Raw genomic sequence first — 22,407 nt, forward strand, 5'->3', positions numbered from 1 at the left:
AAAAAGCAGTTTAAGCTGAAGGGAAAGACCCTTACTACAATGTGAAAGTGCTTTATGAACTGTAACGTGCAAAGCAAATATTAGCTGTGAGGTTGTTAGGTTGCTTATGTCTTGCTTAGCAACTTAGAATATATTGAACTATAAAGGAAAATGTCATTTCTCCCCCAACTTGTAGCTCTTTCAGGAAAGAGTTGCTCTTATAAGTCACTGGTTTGATCTCTGGACTAACAAGCAACGTCAAGAATTCTTATTCACGATTTTTTTACGATGCACTAAATCACAACTAAGGTAAATGTAGCCTAATGATGTACTTATCTTAAAGAAAATAAATATTACCATTGCTCATATAACCTTTAAGAGTTTCCATTTTCCCTAGAGAAAAACAACACAATTGATATTTTAACAATCAATTGTTTATAAACAATCTTTTCTAGTGCTGCTTCCTCTTTGAGTGTGAAATGGAGCCTTGGGGACCTTGAACACCTTCATACCATAGTGGGATTTGCAAAAAGTTATAAATAGCTTCAGCCAGTGAATCTTTAACAATCTCTTAGTATATTAAGTTCTCCTTGAAACTATCAGATAAGGTATTTCAAGTATGTGCTCCAAAATATTTGTTACGTGAGTGATAATTGTGAAGTCACTCAGTCGTGTCCGACTCTTTGTGACCCCATGGACTGTAGCCTACCAGGCTCCTCCATCTATGGGATTTTCCAGGCAAGAATACTGGAGTGGGTTGCCATTTATCTGAGAAGTGACAATGGCAGCAACAGTTAGAAATATGGGAAGGACTTGTACAGCAATGATTACTTATTAACAGTAAGTCCTGGGTTTTAATTGTTTCCCTTACATCCTATTATATCTGTAATTTATTTAAAAATACTCCAGCATGGCTGATGTGACATGTGAAAGTGTTCACTGCAATTACACCCAGGGGCAGCTAGTGTTCTAATCAAGAGTTAGTACTTTGGGTTGGTTAGCTAGCCACTGTATTGAAAAGGTTAAAATGTCTTAGTTATTACCAGATACATTGCTAAGTAGCATATCAAATATCAGACATTAGTTTTTCTCAGAGCAACTTGTGGCATAGCTTGAGGGATGAATGCTAGAAATGGCCTGTCTTTGGTGAAATTAAAGGTATTCTGATATGTGGACTAACCAAGATATTCTAGAGTGCCCTCCGGCACGCCTGGTTGAAGAATCCAGCCAGGCTGGTAGGTGCTCATAAGGATGAATTCATCTCCCAAAATATGGCCTTGTCTGCCTGCGGAATCTCTGAAAGCCTTAGGGCAACAACAAGGGTAGTGATAGAATCCTGTTTCTGGAACACTGTTATTTCTCAGTTGAGTGAACCTTTCACCCAAGGGTCAGAGAGCTGGGATTTCATCAAGCCCACAGAGGAGACTACATGAAGTGGTGAGGTTGGGAGGACTGGCCAACCTTTGGAATTCTTAGGTAGTTATCCAAAAGTGCCTAAGAGTTGTGCAAGACCAAACTGGCTAATTTTAGTTTCTAGCATCTGCTTGTCACTCTTTCTTACCCTTCCGCCCACCCCATTTCTTTCAATCAGCCATTTCTTCTCTTCTGCCTATGAACTCACCTTCTCTGCTGCCAGCTTTCTGTGCATCCGTGGGCCCATAATGGATTATCCCTGAAAGAGTCACTGGAGGGAGACGGCCATCTTCTCCCATTAACAGACTGTGTTGAAAGAGGCTGCAAAGACAGGTCACAGATAAAGAGGCTCTTCAGACAATGCTTAAAAATCAGGGGGAAGGGACATTCTTATGGTAGTCATTGGCTAGGTTTCCTTTGGCTCCAGCTTTCAAGATAAGAAAATAATAGACCCAACCCTTATATCCATAATTGCTTTGTGAGCCATCACGTTCTAGCCTCATGCATCACAAAGTGAGCAATTTTAGTTGTAACCACTGGAGGTCATTAGTGATCTTGTAGTATACTTTGAGGCTCAATAACATTAGGCCTGACATTTTTTCACTGGAAACTTCATCCATTGTCTGGTACCTGAATTCTTCTTACTCTAGGACAGGGATATAGAACTAACTGGTTCACTGAAATTTCTCTGCTTTGTTGGACAGCAGTTTCTGCAGAGTGTGTATTTCATAGTCCCATGAAGCTGTTATTACATGTTCTGGGCTAGTGATTTCAGGGGAAGCTGTATGTCAATTTCTAGTCTCTGAGTTTGGCATCCTGAAACCAGAATCTTTAATTTGCAGTGGTGGTTTTGTTGGTGAACATCAGTCGGTTCATTCCCCACAGTCTGGATGAAGTCTCTCTTACACAACTTCCTCCCATCTTTTTCGGTCAGTCATTTCTTCTCTCTTACAGACAGCTGCAGATACCACGTGTAGATGGTCTAATCTCATTTGAGCTATGCTTGATTTTAAGTAAATATAAAAGACCAACTCATTTTCATTTTTAGCCTAAAGTTAATATGATAAATTTTAAAGCATCATTATTGAAATGTAATCCACATACATAAAACTTATCCATTAGAAGGACACAATTCAGTGGATTTCGTACATTCCCCGAGTTGGGCAACCATCAGCACAATCTAAGTTTAGAACATATCCATCAACCACAAAAGAAACCTCCTTTCTATTAGCAATCACTCTCCATTCTAACCCCCTCCAATTCCAGCCAATTCCAATTCCTCCAATTCCATGTACAACCACTAATTTATTTTCTTTCTCTATAAATTTGCCTATTCTAAACTTTTCATATGAATGGATTCATACAATATGTGGCCTACTTTCATACAATGACTGCCTACTTTCATAAATTATAATGTTCTCAAGGTTTACATTTTTATCATGAAATAATACTCCATAATATGGATATGCCATATTTTATTTATTCACCAGTTGATGGAATTTGGGTTGTTTCTACATTTTGACTACTGTAAATAATGCTACTGTAAATATCACTTTATAAGTTCTTCTCTATGGATGCTTATTTCTTTTAGGTGTATAGCTAGAAATGGAGTTGCTCAGTCAAATGGTAACCCTAGAAGCAACTTTTAACTATTGTTTCTTCTGAATTTTTTTTACTCTAGTCCCTATTCCCCCGTAACTATGAATAAGCTTGTGACTAAATGAGAGAATTTAGTGTTATTTGAATGCGTGAACACTTTGTATGTAAGCTTAGTTATTTTTGTGTAATACCTTGTTTTCAAGACAGAGAAGCCAAAGTTTGAGATGCTTTGTTTTATAATTTCTGAATAACTTTGTTTTAATTCAGGCAGTTATAAAACTTAAATAGGCTATTGCAGTGTTGGCCAGATATATGTTGTCACAGTTTTTATTAAAAGTTTATTCTTAATCTGTATGAGATATATTCACATATCTAATATTTTCTGTCCTAATAAATATTCCATGTTGTTAAGAGTTTGGAATTTTTCTTATAATATTTAAGACATTTTTCAAAGGTTCACCTTCTTAAACCTTCCCTCTGTCAAGTTTTCCCTCTCATCTCAACTTAAATGTCACCTCTGCTGGGAAGAGATGTCCTCTTTGTGCTCAACTTTCACCCCATGATTTTTACAAAACTCTTGCATGGCATTTCCCCCAACCTCCCATACATTATGCTTAATCTGGCCACATGTCTGATGATTTCCAGTGGCGTTGTCCCCCTGCCTCTTGCCTAGGCTGACCTTTCCTGTGACTCCTTGAAGGAAACTTGGCTGTTTGTGTCTGTCATGCTTGGAGAAACCTATGAGACATTTGAATCGGTCTCCTAGTCACACTTGTGGGACTGGTTTCAAATTGCTTCTGTTCAGCCAAAGGTAATACCTCCTACAAAGACCTTTCTTTCTGGGGTTGGAGCTGTTCAAGCTTGTAGCTTTTCCTGGCGGGTGGGGCAACATTCGTGATTCATGTAACTGCATTCCCAAGACTTGAGAGTCACTTGGACTGCAAGGAGATCAAACCAGTCAATCCTAAAGGAAATTAACCCTGAATATTCATTGGAAGGACTGATGCTGAAGCTGAAGCTCCAATGCTTTGGCCATCTGATGTGAAGAGTTGACTCACTGGAAAAGACCCTGTTACTGGGAAAGAGAGCAAGAGGGGAAGGGGGCGACAGAGGATGAGATAGTTGAATGGTACTACCGACTCAATGGACGAGTTTGAGCAAATTCCAGGAGATAGTGAAGGACAGGGAAGCCTGGTGTGCTGCAGTTCATGGGGTCACAAAGAGTCAGACATGACTTAGCTACTGAACAACGACATTCCCAAAACATGGATGGAGCGTGTGTGTGTGTGTAGGTGGGGGGGAGATCACAATCAAATAAAGATTAGCTCTTGTCACTCATCCCCATCAGAGTCACCTGGAAATGGGGTTGGAGGGCAGAAAAATGTACCAACCCATGTATAGTTAAGAGGGAACATCCCCTCTTACTCTCATCTCAGTCACCCACCAACCCCCCACCCAAGGAGTTCCTTGGAGGACTCAGTTGAGGATGTCTGTTTCAATTGTAATCTCTGAGGAAATCTAGTGCATAAACTTTTTCAGAGACAACATACCTCTAGATTATCCTTAAATATAGAACAACTATATCATGCTGAATTACTGCCGTCCATTTGAAAGGAGGATATTTCTGTGTGGAGGTGGTGGAGAGGAAGGGGTAGTATTCAGAGACACATTGTTTTCTAAATATCCAAGACAGGTCTGGAAATGTGGGTCATCCTGCTTCTTCCCTCTCATCAGCCTCATATTCTGGATATACTGGGTTGGCCAAAAAGTTTGTTTTGAAAACCCAAATGAACTTTTTGGCCAACCCAATATTTCTACCCTTTCACATAGATCAAATGGTTATGGACAACCACAGGAAATATCAGTATTTGTTTTGGGGGTGGCTTTTAAGGGTGGATGAAACAAAGAAAGAAAATCCTGAAGTTTAAAAGGAAAGGAGAATATGAACTATATAGTATATGGCCTATACAGTCCATGGAATTCTCCAAGCCAGAATACTAGAGTGGGTAGCTGTTCCCTTCTCCACGGGATCTTCCCAACCCAGGAATCAAATCTAGGTCTCCCGCACTGCAGTCAGATTCTTTACCAGCTGAGCCACCAGGGAAGCCCAAGAATACTGAAGTAAGTAGCCTATCCCTTCTCCAGGGAATCTTCCCAACCCAGGAATCGAACTGGGGTCTCCTGCATTGCAGGTGAATTTTTTTTTTTTTTTTTTTACCAGCTGAGCTACCAGGGAATCCCTCAAGAAAGAAAATCCTGAAGTTTAAAAGGAAAGGAGAAACCTAAACCCAAAGCTTTTTTACCAGGTAGGGGTGGGGACAGAGTAAGAGCGTGTGGTAGGAAAGTCATTGGCTTACATTAGGCAAAGCCCCTGCACTTGAAGTCCTCACTTCCTGTTTTCTCCTTTTGTAATGTTTCACTTCTCTTTACAGCGTGGAGCTCCACCTGCCATTCTTTATACACAGGAGTACTTGCTTGTTTATTTACTGTCTGCCTATTCCATTAGAAGGTAACTTGATGGGTGCAGGGTATCTGCACTCTTGTATCTCTTTCCATCCCTAGTACTTAAAACAATACCAGGTTCATAGTAGCCACTCAACAAACACTTGTTTGAATGAATGGAGATGTGTTAGACACTCCTATTACAATGATAATAAAAAGATAATCAGGAAAAAACTTTCCTTTGGTAATTCTTTAGGAGGAAGGACTTTTTTTCAAGATATTACAAGTTCTAGAATATAGGATATTATTAATACTTTGCTTCATTGAAGACTTTTCATTTTTAATCAATTAAAGACTTCCATAAAGTGATTCCAGAAGGAATTATGCATAGTAATAATACCTAAGGGTATTACATATTGCTGGAGAAGGGTATGGTGTTCTTGTCTGGAGAATTCCATGGACAGAGAAGCCTGGCTGGCTACAGTCCATGGGATCACACAGAGTCAGACACGACTGAGTGACTAACACACATTACATATTGCACACCTCCAGAGGGTGCTGTTTCATTCTGTCATCTGTGTGAATGGCACCTGCTAAACTTGTTTATTGTGCAGCTTCCCAAATGTAGCAGCCCTGATAATACTCCAGTCATTTATAAAGTACATGATATTAGCTTCCAAATCTACCAAGTATCATTTACCCTCTGCGTAGGAAGGGTCAAATCCACAGATAATTTACTGGAAAATGAAGACAAGGTTTTAGGAGACTATTTGTCTCTATCCTGTATTTAAGAATCTCTTTAAGAAATTTTCAGGAGGGTTGTGACAGAGTCAGAGTAGAAGTGGGGCTTCCCTGGTGGCTCAGTGGTAAAGAATGCCTGCCAATGCAGGAGACATGGGTTCAATTCCAGGAGGATCCTACACATGGCGAAGCAACTAATCCCATGCGCCACAACTATTGATCCTGTGCCCTAGAGCACGGGAGCTGCAACTACTGAGCTCACATGCGGCAACTTCTGAAGCCCACAAAATACCCTAGAGCCCTTGCTCCACAGCAAGAGAAGCTGCTGAAATGAGAAGCCCAAGCATCGCAACTGGAGTAGGCCCCATTTGCCACAACTAGAGAAAAACCCCCACAGCAACAAAGATCCAGCACAGCTGAAAATAAATAAATTTTTTGAAAGAGTAGAAGAGGCTGCCTATCAGACTTAAATGGCTAAAAATCTTAGAAGCAGAAGAAGGATGCTTTTATTACATACATAATAAATATTCAGTGAACACCTGTCATCTTTCGTCCTGCCTTCTCTGTGTATGCTTTTGATGTCATGGTCAGAAGGCTTTCAAGTGCAAATAATAGAAATGGAATTCAGACAAGACTAGGAAGCAAAGGAAATTTAATGACCTAAGATTTGTCAGGTTATAGGCTGTGCTAGATCCTAAGATTCAAACAATGTTACCATGGCTCTTTCTCTCTCCCTTCTCCCAGCTCTGCTTCCCTTGTGTGCTGCATAAAACTATAGAGATAAGCACAAGACCTTTATGAAGGAAATTAGAAATCTGTATTAAAGAACAGGAAGAAAAAACCTGGGTAAATAGATATGCTATGTTTAAAGATACCAGTTCTCTCCACATATATCTTTCAATTCAAGTCAATCCCAGTACAAATCCCCAAAGAGCATTTTCTTATGAACTTTGAGAAACTAATTCTAAAGCTAATCTTGAAAAGAGAATGGACTATTACAGCTATGGAAAATCTAAGGATAAAGAAAAAAATTAGTGAGTTGCACTGCCAGATATTAAGACCACTTTTATCCATTTACGAAATATCTCCATGTAATAACTCAAGTGTAAAGGGTAAAAGGACTGAGATAAGTGCTCTGAAGGGGAGGAAAAAAACAGGCAACTATAAAGATTGGGTAGATCAGGCACTTGGGCAGCTGGATGGAGATCCTTCCTCTTCTTGCATCAATTCCTGTTTAAAGGGCTAGAAAGTGTCCATCACACACCCTCCCACCCACACCATTCCCCACTTCCTCTTCATCTTCCTGCAAAGCCCTTCCCCCTCCTAGATATCCTGTGCTTCAGGGGTGGTGGGTCAGCCCGACACCCAAAGAGTAAGTCACAGTTGGACAGAATCATGGTCATTCCCTCCTCCTTGAGGTGTCTGGTTTAGGAAAGGGCAGGCAGATCTTGGTTCTGCCGAAGGAAACACAAGAGAGTGGCTGCTAGAGTTTCTGGGAGAATTTTCTTCACTCTCAAAGGAACCTAAAAAGGAACTTGGGGGAAGGACATGCCTTCATTTGCCCTATAGCCTGTGGTCTCTGTTGGGTGCAAATCTCTGCTCACCGTAGTCAGCCATTTGGAAACAGCCTCAGAGAACAAGCTTGAGGAGCACAGCAAACTACTAAGCAGGCAAAGTGAAAATACAGAAAATCTTGACACTTGACTACTTTGAGTTCTTGAATTCACCAACTCTGGAGCTGCCCTGATTTTCCTTCTTTAAGAAAAGAGAAAGGAAGATAAATAGGTTTTAAGGTAGTCCATAATAGTCTGTTTATCTACTTGTCACTCTCTTGTCATATCAACTTTCCAGAATCTAGCAAAGAACCAGATAGATTTGGAAAAACAAAAAGCACCTAGTGGTCAAACTGATGTCCTTTACACAATAGGAGAGAGCCTGTCAGACCTCCCTGCAGAGTTTAAGTATTTAATTCAGGGCTTCAAACAGGATTATACAGTCTTCTAAGGACATCATGCATGTATTCAATACTTTGTATCTGATTGGCATCAGCATCAATATCTGCTAGGCTGCCTCTTCTACCAACAGGAAGTCTAGTTCACCAACATTGAGGAGGGTGACCCCATTAGAGTCACTTGGAACTTGTTAAAAACGAACTGTGAGCCTCACCCATAGACATTTTGGCTCAACATACCTGGGGTGGGGCTGGGAAGCTGTTTTTACTAAGTTCCCAAGATGATTTGATCTACAGTCAAGTGTATAACACAAGGCCTGGGATCAAACCAGTCAATCCTAAAGGAAATCAGTTCTGAATATTCATTGGAAGGACTGATGCTGAAGCTGAAGCTTCAAAACTTTGGCCACCTGTTGTGAAGAGCCAACTCACTGGAAAAGACCCCAATGCTGGGAAAGACTGAAGGAAGGAGGAGAAGGGGACAACAGGATGAGATGGTTGGATGGCATCATTGACTCAATGGACTGAGTTTAAGCAAGCTCCGGGAGGTGGTGGTGGAGAGGGAAGCCTGGCGTGCTGCAGTCCATAGGTCGCAGAGAGTCAGACACGACTGAGCAACTGAACTGAACTGGGTGACCTGAAGGCCCCAAGGCTTCTTCCACCTCTTCATCTATTCCTTCTTGGAGGCAGGGATACAGACCATGAGTGTCCTGTCTTTTCTATTATCAATTAACAAAGCAAAATTATTTGTTGAGTTTCTGTAGGTTTTTCATCTTTCATATCTGATACTTCTTAGTAGTTTTAGACTATTTCACTGTAAGTAACTTTCAACTGTGGTGTTGGAGAAGACTCTTGAGAGTCCCTTGGAATGCAAGGAGATCCAACCAGTCCATCCTGAAGGAGATCAGTCCTGGGTCTTCATTGGAAGGACTGATGCTGAAGCTGAAACTCCAATACTTTGGCCACCTGATGCGAAGAGCTGACTCATTGGAAAAGACCCTGATGCTGGGAGGGATTGGGGGCAGGAGGAGAAGGGGACGACAGAGGATGAGATGGCTGGATGGCATCACCAACTCGATGGCATGGGTATGAGTAAACTCTGGAGTTTGTGATGGACAGGAAGGCCTGGCGTGCTGCGATTCATGGGGTCACAAAGAGTAGGACACAACTGAGTGACTGAACTGAACTGAACTGAACGTTCAACTTGACACAAATAATAAAAGAAATATTTTACTCTCATGTAATTGGAAAACTCAGAGGTAGGTTTGGCTGCAGTTGAAGCTTGATACAGAGGTTCAGTAATAAAACCAATGATGTGTTTTTTCTGCCCCTCTGCTCTACCTTTGATGGTCATGGCTTCAACTATTATGGTTCCTCAGTTGTGTCCAGAAGAGAAAAATTTTTATTTTGGTTTCACTCTGATTGGATTAGTTTGGGCCCATGCCCATCTCTGCCGGTGGCTGTGGCCATGGGATTGATCCACATGAATTAGCCTTTACCGTGTGATTTTTGGAGTCAGCTTCTGTAGAACCATATGGATCACCAAATAGGAATTGAGGTTATCTAAAGAAGAGGAAATAAATGATAGATGCCAAAAGTGAAAGTGAAGTGAAAGTGTTAGTTGCTCAGTTGTGTCCAACTCTTTGTGAGCCCATGGACTGTAGCCCCCCAGGTTTTTCTGTCCATGGGATTCTCCAGGCAAGAATACTGGAATGCCATTCCCTTCTCCAGGGGGACTTCTGGACCAGGGATTGAACCTGGGTCTACCCACATTACAGGCAGATTCTTTACCATCCAAGTCAGCAGATAAAGTCTATTCTTCGAGCATTCAATGAATCTTTACCAAGGGTCTACTGTATAACAAGCATAGTTCTGGGTACATGAGATTCAACACTAAACAGAGTGTAGAAGACTCCTACCCTCTGAAGTGCATATTTTAGTAGACTAACACTTGTCCTAAAATGGTAAAAGAAGAATGTCCATGAGTCTCACTGGATATTTGATAATACAAAATAGCACCCCTGGAAATATTTGCGAGTATTTTGCCTGTCTTAGAAGCTAGAGCACTGTGGTAGACTGGATAAATATCTCAAAATATGTCCAGGCCCTAATCCCTGAAACCTAGAAATGTTATCTTGTATGGAAAAAGGACTTTACAGATGGGATTAAGGATTTATGATGGGGAGATTATCATGCATTATTGGGGCTCAACATAATCTCAGTGGTCCTTGTAATGGGTTCAAGAGACATCATAATCAGAAGAGAATATGATGTGATGATGGAAGAAATGGAGCGATTTGAAGATCTCATGCTGCTGGCTTTGAAGGTAGAGAAAGGGAATATGAGTCAAGGAAAACAGGCAGCTACTAGAACCTGAAAAAGACAAGGAAACAAACCTCCCCTTAGAGTTTCCAGAAATAAACCAGTCGTGCCAAAACCTTGTCTGTAGCCCAGTGACCCTGATTTGAGACTTGTGATCTCAGAACTCCAAAAGGACACGTATATTGCTTTAAGCCACCAAGTTGGTGATAATTTGTTATAATGAAAAGGAAATTAATACAAGCAGTGACTTTGTCTTCCTTGTTTTTCAACTTTTTTTTCATCCTTTATTTCTAATTTAAACATATTTATTTACCCCCCTGCTAAGCTACCAGCACCATATCAGGTGCTGGGGACAGAGTAGCCAATAAGACTGCCGCTATGCCTTTTTAATTTTTTTATGAGGCTTCTAATCCTGTAGAAGAGAAAGACTTTAGGTGAATGAGTTAAAAAAAAAAAAAAAGGACTAAAAAGATTTGAGGGCTAGCTAGAAAAGAAACACAAAAATAGTGCTTAGCTTACACTATAGTACACATCAAGTGTAAAGGATACAGGTTTTGGCAAAGAATATGAGATGGAATTAAGTATGAGATGGAATTAAGTAGGCAGGGCTCAGTGAGCAAACAGTAGCCTCACAAGGGGAAGTGTTTGGGGAACAGAAACGGTCAGCCTATTGGGAAGGTGAGAGGATTCTGGCAGTACTCCAGAAATAGCACCCCCCAAACCCACCTTATATGGTCACCTATATGTCACAAAGCTAGCTTTTGACAAGCCACGTGACTTTGATCTGCCATTCTGGTTCCAGAGAAAGTTTCGTGCGCCTGCCTCAGAACCTTATTTTGCTTCATTGGTCACAAGTCATATAATAATACGAATCACACAAGGAAAGTCATCCTGCACTCACATAGTGATATCAAGTCCAAGTGCATGCATTATCCTTTATTTTCCATAACCCTAGGCAGATTTGGCCAACCCAGTCCATATCAAGGAAATAACTACTGTTGTGCTAAGTGACAAAGGAAAAGTAACTGGGATCTCACCTAGTGAAGGGGCTCAGGGAAGCCTTCCCTGGGGATTTGACACTTCAGCTGGAATCTGAAGGATGTTTAGAGATAGACAAGCCAAGACTTGGAGAATGAGTGTTCCATCTGGAGAGGACCACTTGTGTGAAAGCCATGGGCCTTCTCTGTCTCTTCAATAGTTCTATAAAATCAGGCCTTTGTAGATGCATTAGAAAATGTGAATAAGCAAAAAGAGGAAAATAATCACCCATAATCACCCATAATTGCACCACTTAAATGTGACTTTCTTCTATTTTTTATGCTTTTATGTATCCACTTAACTATTTGTGAATGTGCATATACAAATTATTTTAAAATCGTAAACGAATCTTCAGTCAGGCTCCTTACTGCCCTACCCACACCTAGGGTTGCTCTTTCTTTCCCTGGAGACCCCAGCACACGGTTCTCATTTTCTGTCCACCCCGGACCCAGGGGTTATTCTGTGTGACACTCGCCTCCTTGTGAAAATCCACCCGGCACAGACCCTTACCACCTCACCAAGCGTGTGTGAAGCCGCTAGATGAGACAGGGAGACACTGCGTAAATCACCAGAAGGCCAGGAGCCCTGCCAAGTCTGCTCAGCCCTCTCCAGACCACCTCGCCAACCTGCCCTCGCAGCCGCTTCATCATGATTGTGGCAGCTTCTTTCTACTTCTTATCAGAAATTCTAGAACAGAGAATTAGATTCAAGTTCCGTATTACTAAGCCTGGTTATTTTTGCAAAGCACACGTTGTGCATTGAACAGCACACTGTGAGACATTATCATGCATTATTTAAATGAAGCGATCCCTGTCACAGCAAATGAGCAAAGCACATTTTGTTCATTGTCTCCTCGCATGTTGTTATTTCTCTTCACGGATTTCTTACTTCGCGACATTAACTAAAATGCAATGAGCCACAGTGTCATTACTGCAAACCAGCCTATTTCTCTGCTCCTCCTGCACTGATTGTTTTTTTTTAATGTGACTGAAGCATTTTCTTTCCTTCATGCTTAAGATTCATTATACTTGAATGTTTCCTTGTAGCAATGCAGACTAGGAACAAACATAAAACATGTGTAATTAAGGTTTACTTTAAAAAGCAACTCAGACTTGATTCTCCTTTACTTTACTGAGATGGAACAGCAGATGCTAAAGTGGATGGGAACAAAGACTCTGAAGATACTCAGACTTTGAAAAGGAGGCTGAAAACTCCTGTTTTGCACTTATTTTATTGATCTATTTTAGAATTCCAAATGAGAGCAAATTGTCTCTCAAGGGCCCGTAGAATGATTGTGAAGGCTACCTCAGACAGTGAGGCGTTAAGGTCATGAATCCACTGGGATTAACTGTCCTTGTTGTTGTCACAAGTCTCGTTCAGTTTGAATGTTAATCACTGTCACTACTGAGAAGATCCCTATGAGACACTCTGTCTGTGGATACTCTGTGTTGCCAGGACATGCAGAACTCCATCCTTTGCCCTCCTGCTTACCCCCAATCCCCATCCTTTCCAGACTGCAGGTTCATTTTAAACCACTCTGTTCTATCTCCAGTTATGATAAAGCTGCATGGACAGGGATCAAGAAAAAGCAGTGACATAAAGTCAGGGGAGTAGAACACACAAAAATAATAGGCAATCATTAAACCTTGGAACTGAAGCAAATAATTGCTTCTTAAAAAACAAAAACAAAACAACTTTTACATAATTGTTTAACTTACAGAGAAAAGGTGCAAAGCTAATGCAAATAGTTTCTTTAAACTTTTTACCTGGATCCCTTGATTGTTAACATTTTACCATTTTTTCTTTATTATTCTGATTATTTGAGAGTGAGTTGTAGACTTAATGCCCCACTAACCCTAAGCATTTCAGTATGTTTCTTAAAAATCAAGTGCACTCTGCTGAAAAATCACAGTACATCCTCCAATGTCAGGAAATCATCAATTCAACACTAGTGTCCAATGCACCAATGCCATTCAATATTCCTGATTGTTCAACAATATCTTTTACAATCATCCTTTCCTTCTCAGTCCAAAATCCAGCCAAGGTCATTTGTTGTATTTAGTTTCAAGTCTCTACATCCCCCTTCAATGTGGCAAAATTCCTCAGTGTTTCCTTGTCTTTTCTTACTTGACACTTGAAGAGCATAGAGCTGGTACTTTGTTGAATGACCTTCAATTTGTGGTTGACTGATATTTCCTCAAGATTACTTTGAGGTCATACATTCTTGGCAGGAGTAACACAGACTTGACGCTGTGTTCTTCTCAGTGGATCATACTGGGGGTATAGTATATCAGGTTGTCCCACTGTTAATGACCTTGACTTTATCACTTATACAGTATTTTATATTTATTAATAATTAAAAAGTATTTGAGTGATTAGTTTTAAACTAATTAAAAATATTTATGCAAGTATTTTTTTCTCATCAAACTTTTACCCACTAGTCTTTAGCATATGTTGTTGATTCTAATCTGAAGTACTTATTACTGTGATAGCTGATTTTCTCACTTCTTAATTTCTTCCATATGTATGAAATGGTGTTCTATTGCAAGGTAGAGCATTTCTTTCTCCCAGGACTTGAAATGAGGCTCCAGTTAAGCCAAAAGTTTGTTATTTCAAGGTCAAAACTGTCTCTGGGTCTAATGGATATTCAGCAGTCTGTTGGTGAGGGTAACTAAGGTCTTTTTTTGTCCCTCACTGGAGGTACCATTTTCATTTTGCCTTGAAACTTTCTGAGGCTTGGCCCACTCTATGTAAATTTAGGTCAGAGAAGACCCACTGAAGGAGGAAATCTGCTCAGAGTCATCACTGTTCTTTCAGTGAGTTAATCTGTGTCCATTAGGACTCAGTAATAGGGCAGCAGTAGCCACTTTGTGAGAAAAAGTCTTGAAGTCCCAGTGGCGTTAGGTAAATGAGTTCTGGTAGGTTCTTATACCAAAGTTTTCAATTAGCTGTTAAGATTAGTCACAAAATGTCAGCGATTCTGCAGAGTTTGGAGGAAATCAGGGAGTTTCAGGGAAAAGCTTAATTTACTGATACCTGGATTGCTACCCGGAGGCTTGGAACTGTAGCAGATGTTTATTGCTAATATATAAAGAGAACCATCAGGTATTAAGTGTCTTTTTTGTGTGTGTAATTGTTAGCTGCAGGGCCAACAGTACATCCTTCATGGACCATGAAATGTTTTTTGGCCTAAGAGGGCCTCTAAGATCATCACTTTAGTAGGGCCTTGGACTTTGTATTCCTTCAAGATCTACCTGTGCTTAGGTAGCATGCATATAAGAAGTTTTCTTGTAGGATATTGTATTTTAGAAGTTTTATTTGTGGATGTCATATTAAGAAGTTTTTGTTGAATGTATTAACATGTGATATAGTTTATGCTTAATTTTTCTTTTTTAGTGATAAACACTGAAATATTTATGGATGAAATTATATAATGTCTTGGATTTGCTTTAAAATAATATGGGGATGATTGAGGAAGATGAAGAATGGGATATGGCAGAAACCAGATTGGGTACAGGATGATAATTATTTAATTACTGGAGTCATAATAGTATTAAAAATATTAATGTAAGATAAAGAAATTTTCAAATAAAAGGAAACTGAAAAAATTTGTTGTCAGAAGACCTGCAATAAAGAAATGCTAAAGGAAGTTCTTCAGGCTAAGGAAATTGATACCAGATGGAAACTTGGATTTAAAAGCAGGAATGAAGAGCACAGGAAATGATAAATGTGGGAGAAAATATAAAATTTTAAAGTTATTTTAAAGATATATGACTAAAGCAAAACAATGTATTGTGGGGTTTATAACATAAGTAGATGCAGTAGAGAGATGACAACAAATGCACAAAGGATAGTGAGAATTATATCATTGCACTGGACTTTAATTTTACATAAATATTAGCTCTATGTAGACTATGAAAAGTTAAAGATGCATATCATACTTCCTAGAAACAACTTTAAAAAATAGTGCCAAGATACCCTAAAAAACAAATAAAGGTATTAAAATGGAATACAAAAAATGATTATTAATTCAAATCAAGGCAGGAGAAGAGGAATAAAGTTTCATAAAACAGATGGGACAACCAAACAACAAATAACAAAATTGAGATTTGGGTTCAACTGTCACCAATCAATCCTAAAGGAAATCATCTCTGAATGTTCATAGGACTTTCATAGAAGGACTGATGTTGAAGCTGAAGCTCCAATACTTTGGCCACCTGATGTGAAGAACTGACTCATTGGAAAAGACCATGATGTTGGGAAAGGTTGAAAGACAAAGGAGAAGGAGGGTGGCAGAGGATGATTGGATAGCATCACCGACTCAATGGCATGAATTTGAGCAAACTCCAGGAGATAGTGAAGGACAAGGAAGCCTGGTGTGCTGCAGTCCATGGGGTTTCAAAGAGTCAGAGGTGACTTAGCAACTGAACAACACAGCAAAAATAACAATAATTCCCTAGAGAAGGAAATGACAACCCACTACAATATTCTTGCCTGGGAAATCCAATGGACAGAGGAACCTGGTGGGCTACACTCCATGGAATCACAAGAGTTGGACATGACTTAGCAACAGAGCATATAACAATAATTAAATTAAATATAAGCAGACTAAACCATCAAATAAAGACAATGTTTGTCAAGTGAGCAGAAAGATAATCTCACTGTATATTGACTACAATGGACACTTTTAAATAGGACTTTTTTTTTTTTTTTTGCCATGCGACATGTGGGATCTTAGTTCCCCAACCAGGGATCAAACTCAGGTCCCTTATAGGGAAGCATGGACCCCTAACCACTGGACCACCAGAGAATTCCCTACATTTTAAATATAAAGACACTTATTGGTAAAGTATAAGAATGCTGCTGCTGCTACTAAGTCACTTCAGTCGTGTCCAACTCTGCCTGACCCCATAGATGGCAGCCCACCAGGCTCCTCCACCCCTGGGATTCTCCAGGCAAGAACACTGGAGTGGGCTGCCATTTCCTTCTCCAATGCGTGCATGCATGCTAAGTCGCTTCAGTCGTGTCCAACTCTTTGCGACCCTATAGACAGCAGCTCACCAGGCTTCTCCATCCACAGGATTCTCTAGGCAAGAACACTGGAGTGGGTTGCCATTTCCTTCTCCAAGTATAAGAATAGGAAAATATATTATACACTATGCAAATAGTAAGCATATAAAAGTAGGATGGCAACATTAATATCAGACAAAATGGACTTCAAGACAAGGAATGTTACCAGAGAGATAAAGATGGGCATTTTATAGTGAGAAAAGTAACAATTCATCAAGAAGTCACAACAATTATAAATGTTTATGTACCAAATAATGGAGTTTGAAATTACATGAAACAAAAACTGACAGAATAGAACCAAAGAAAAGGAAATTAGTTTGAATATAGAAGACCTGAGCAATCTTCTCATTCTCCTAGAACTAACATTTATAGAAAACTAGACACAACAATTTCCAAATATATGTTATTTTTATGAGAAAAGTAACATTTATCAAGATGCATTATTCCCTGGTCCACAAACTAAGATTCAAACATTTCAAATTCTTGAAATTTTATTAAGTATATTCTTAAACAACAATGCAATTAATTTGGGGATTGATAAAAATAAGATATCTAGAAAATCCCCAAATATTTAGAGATTAACATCATTTATAAATAACCTATGATCAAATAAAAATCACAAGAGAAATTAGAAAATATTTCAAGTTGAATGACAATGAAAATACGACATGGCTAAAGTGGACTGCAGTACAACTTAGAGGGATAATATAATGTAAATATTTTTGTTAAAGAAAAAAACAATTTAAAATTAACAATCTATATTTCCACCTTAAGAAAAGGCGGGCTGTGGGGGTGGGGGGGCAGGATATAGCAGACTATACCCAAAGTAAGTAGAAAGAGAGAATTGATGAAGAATGGAAATCAATATAATAGAAACTGAACAAACAATAGAGATAAACTATGAAAACAAAAACTGGTTTGTTATAAATAGTAACAAAATTGATGAACTCCTAGGAAGAGTAATCAAGGAAAACAGAGAGAGAAAATGTGAATTAGTACTATCAGGAATACAAAATTGGATGTTGCTATAGATTCTATGAACATCTAAAAAATATAAAATTATCAACAATTTTTTACTAATAAGTTAAACAATTTAAATAGTTTTATAGATTCTACATACATGGTGCATGAATTGAAACAGTTTACTGCTCTCTTTTCAATACATATACCTTTTATTATTTTCTTCCCTTATTGAACTGGCTAGTATCTCTATCCCATGTTATAGTAGTGAGTGTAGACAATCTTGCTTTGTCAAGAGGAAGACATGTACCATTTCACAATGAAGTGTGATGGAGCTATAGGTTCTTATTCTAACTGCATTGGGAAATCACTGCAGACTTTTACTTGCATGAGTGATATTATCTAATTTATATTTTTAAAAACCACTTGGGCTACTGTGTGGAAAATGGGCTCCAGGAAGACTGGATGGAAGCAGTGAGGCAATCAGGAGGTGACTGCACTCGCCCAGGAGAGAGGTGGGGGTTGAGAGAAGTGGCTGTGTTGGGGCATGTATTTTGGGGGATGTCTATTTGTAGAGCTGACAGGACTTGTTGATTTATTGAATTTGGGTAAAGAAAAAACCCAGATTTACATTGTATACAACCATGTTTACTTCAGAATTTTTTTCCCCTGTGAATTTTAGATATTGATTGATATTGATAATATATAATTTTGTATTTATAACTCATCTTCCTCTTTAGAATGGATCATTGAATGTGGATACAGTATTCTTAAAAATCTAGCCATATGTTATTTAGGACTTAATTTTTTTAAAGGTAGAACATTAGAGAAAGAACAGTGACCAATATTTATACTGGATTTTTAATCAATTTTAAATATTAGTGTTCTGAACTAAATTTCTGTATTTTTCTTTTTAGGGTTATCCAAGACTGGTTTTCAGAAAGGATGCAAGTGGCCAAAGTGGATTTCTCTACAGTGTTACCACGCTTCATTTCTCTATATATCTTTTCCTTTCTGAATCCAAAAGATTTGTGTGCTGCTGCACAAGTCAGCTGGCCCTGGAAATTTTTAACTGAACAGGTTTACCATTTGTCACTTCCTAGGAATAGGGTCAGATGCAACTGTCATCTGTAATGAGGCAATGAGGGTAGCTCCTTTCCCTGACAATAATAACTGAGGGTGTCTGAACCATAATTAATTTATCCTTAAGAGAAGAAAATAGGGAATTTTTTAAATGGGGAATTATATTTAATGGGGGAATTAAATACAGTAATTTATTTTACAAGTCAGGGGATATACACTATTCTAATAATTCATATAATTCTGATCATCTTTAAATACTCAATTTAGTTATTTAGGAAATAATTTATCTTGGTTAAGAAGTCCAATATTTTGTGAAAATTTATTTAAGATTTGGTTTTAAATGATATTATTTTAGTCATGATAACCCACCTTAAAAATTGCTCTACAACTACAACTTTAACTGCTCCCTCTTTGGCTAACCTCTGTTGAAGAATATAAAACTAGATCTTCTACATCTGCTGCCACTAATTCTGCCTCTGGGATGTTTATCTCTTTACTTTTAAAAGACTTAATGAAATGTAATAGTTGGCATACTTTAAATACAAATCAATAATTTACTCCTTTAACTTATACAAACTTTCCAGGATGGACTTACGTTGAGATTCTGATCTTACAGAATACCTGGCTCTCCATGGAGGGGCCACATGAAAAGCCAACTGTGAGCCCTGGATTTATAGCATTTGTGAATCCAGGTTTAGTGTTCCCATGGTATAGTGTTTCCTCTTTTTTTACTTTCAACCTTTCTCTGTCCTTACATTTAAGAAACATCCTTATAAACAAATTATGGTAGTGGTTTTCTTTTACCACTTGACAATCTTTGACTTTTACCTGGAATCATTTAGTCTGTTCACGTTTATGTAAATACTGATACATTTGCGCTTAAGTCTGCCATTTTACTATTTTTATTTACTATTTTAGATTTTGTTTTTCTGTCTTCTTTTAGGAATAACTTAAATGTTTCTTAGATTAATTTTAAATTCTTTGGCAGTTCTTTCATGGCTACCATAGAAATTACAGCACTTATCCTAGGGTTATTTACTACCTCTGAGATAATGCAAGGAGCATAGAACTCTTTAACTCCATTTGCTTCCCTGTTCAGTTTCTATGCTTTTGTTCTCAAACATCTTAATTTTACACATACACACATATAAAATACACAAACATACATTAAAATATATATGTAAATATATACTAACAAATATAAAAATAATTTATAATATCTCTTTTGTATTTAAAATATATGTATACCTCATGAGTATTTGTTACAATTGTTTAATACATAGTCAATATTTATTTACAAGTAAACTTTTTCTGTTATACTTCATACCTTTCTGCATCTCTGATTTCCCTACGGGGTTCAATTTTTTCTGAATTCTCTTTAATATTTCTTTTAGTACAGCTTACTACTGACAGATTCTCTTAGTTTTTGTGTGAAAATGTCTTTACTTCACCTTCAAATCTGAAGGATATTTTCACTGCAAATTTGAACTCTAGGTTGGCAATTAATTTTTTATTAGAACTTTGAAAATGTTCCATTGTTCTCTGGCTTTCATAATTTCTTGAAAAGTAGGGAGTTTTATTGTTGGTCCTTGAAAGGTAATGTTTCTGTTTGCTCTAGCTTCTTTTAGGATCTTTTTCTCTGCCTTTGGTTTTCTGCAAGTAAGATCCCCTGGGGGAGGAAAGGACAACCCACTCCAGTATTCTTGCCTGGGCAATCCTATGGATATAGGAGCCTGGTGGGCCACAGTCCATGGGGTCGCAAAGAGTCAGACACGACTTAGTGACTGAGCAACATGCCCAGAGGCGTGTGTGTGTGTGTGTGTGTGTGTTTATCCTGTTTTGTATTTTGCACTGATTTATAAATTGGGGGTTTTATGTCTTTTATAAACTTTGCAAAGCTCTCAGATTCTGTCTCTTCATATATTGTTTTTGCTCCACTTTTTGTTTTTCCTCTGGGTTTCGATTTATTACATTGATCCACCATGTCCCATAAGGTTCGTATTCTTTTATGTGTCTTTTCCATTGTTCTGGCTTTCAGTGTTTCAGTCTGGATTTTTCTTCTGGCCTAGCTTTCAGTATACTAATTATCTCTTTAGCTGGATTCTAATTTGCTCTTAAACTTGTCCCTTGAGTTCTAAATTTGTTATTATATTTTTCAGTTTTATAGTGTTGGTCTGATTACTTTGCCAAAATTTTCCACCCAGCCATTTAATTTCTTAAGTGTATTAACTACAAGTTTTTTTTTTAAGTTCGTGCCTGATAATTACAACTTTTGGATCTCCTGAGGGTCTCTATTTACTATAAAACAAAAGAAGAAACAAACAATTCTTGTCTTTTTTTGTGTGCCTGCTATTTTTGGTTGAGTACCAAATATTTCATATAAAAAAATTGATGCAATAATTTGAGTCTCCAGATGATGTTATCTTCCTCCAGAGAGAACTTGCTTCTGGCATTTGGTTAGCCTAGGAATAGCTTATTTAAATCCAATCAGAGAATGAGATATTTCAAAGCTAGTTTCAACCTAATTCTTTGTCATCCTTAGTGAAAAGGATCTCAGCTAAAAGCCAGGATGATTACCAAGGCTATTCCCCTTTGTGGGCTCTGAATGTTTCCTCTCTTCCCTGCAAGAATCCTTACAGTTCTTAACACCTTCTAAGTCTTTCAGTCAAAACGTCCTGCTCTGCTCCTCAGCCTTAGTTTTGCTTTGGAACTGTCAGGTGTCTGGAAGTGAAAAGTGAGACCGAATCAGGATATTACTTTTCTGGGTCTCTCTCCTCTAAGGCCTTGGTTATACAAGTCCTCATTGAATTGGTACCTTAAGTAATTGTTTTACAGTATTTTGTGTAGATTTTGATTAGATGAAACCACATGAAATTTGCTGTTTTCATATCTCAAAACTGGTTGCATATTGGCAGTATTATATGGGTCAAAGTTGTTCCCAGTGCAAAGGTCAGAAGCAGAATTCTCAGAATCTGGTGCACGCTATGGGAGCATTGAATAAGTATACAAAGAGGACTAATACATATATTCATATAAAACATACATGTTCATCAAATAATATTTTTCCTATGGAGTAAGGTATGCATCTTATTTTTCAGAATCAAGTTTAGATGGCAAGTCAACTGCACTAAAAATCTCAATGTAATAAGAAAAAATTATCTATGTGCCTAAAAAGATTATTACTAGGAAATGGTTCTTGCAACTCATCTTTCTCATTTCTTTTTCTGAAGGATTGCTTATGGATGCCCAAATGCATTAAGTTTGGATGGTTTCTGCCCTATACGCCAACAGATAATGAGTACGGTGCTTGGAAACACCATTACATTGCTTGTGTGTCCAACTTAGATTGGCTAACCCCTAGGGAAGCCGCTGCTGTTTATGGGACTCTGAATGAACCCAAAACAGAAGATGAAGAGCTACAGGAGAGGCAAAGAGAAAAGTGCCTAAGGAAAATAGTTTGGGAGAAAATTGCACTACATAAGCGTGAGTGGTATTTTACAACTTTATGTCTTAGCTGAGTATTGTAGAAACCAATGGATTTACATACAAATTCCCACAGAAGAGGATAGCACTGTCTTCTTGAAATAGCCTATAGGTGGCATTCTTTAAAGTATGTCAGGGAAAGCTCTTTGTTCTTTACTATTAACTAAGAAAAACAAAAAGATTTCCAATGAAATATGTAAGGTTAAATGCCAGTGCCTCCGTGAGACTAAAGGTAAGGAGAGAGCAGCACAAACACAGGCAAAAGCAAATACATTCAGGACAATTCAGAAGAATTAGTATTGGTGACAACATAGGGAAAATGGAAA

General features: G+C 38.3%; 1 protein-coding gene across 1 annotated transcript in view; it reads left to right on the top strand.

The window, feature by feature from the left end:
* Positions 1-22,407, top strand: part of ECT2L (epithelial cell transforming 2 like) — a 75,599-nt gene that overhangs the window by 13,748 nt on the left and 39,444 nt on the right. Inside the window, exons 3-5 of the mRNA XM_043457274.1 lie at positions 176-288; positions 18,433-18,595; positions 21,829-22,081. Of these exons, the coding sequence (XP_043313209.1) occupies positions 176-288; positions 18,433-18,595; positions 21,829-22,081 (529 nt within the window). The remainder of the gene's footprint in view (positions 1-175; positions 289-18,432; positions 18,596-21,828; positions 22,082-22,407) is intronic.

This window comes from Cervus canadensis, chromosome 33 (assembly GCF_019320065.1).
Source record: "Cervus canadensis isolate Bull #8, Minnesota chromosome 33, ASM1932006v1, whole genome shotgun sequence".
Classification (NCBI taxonomy): domain Eukaryota; kingdom Metazoa; phylum Chordata; class Mammalia; order Artiodactyla; family Cervidae; genus Cervus; species Cervus canadensis.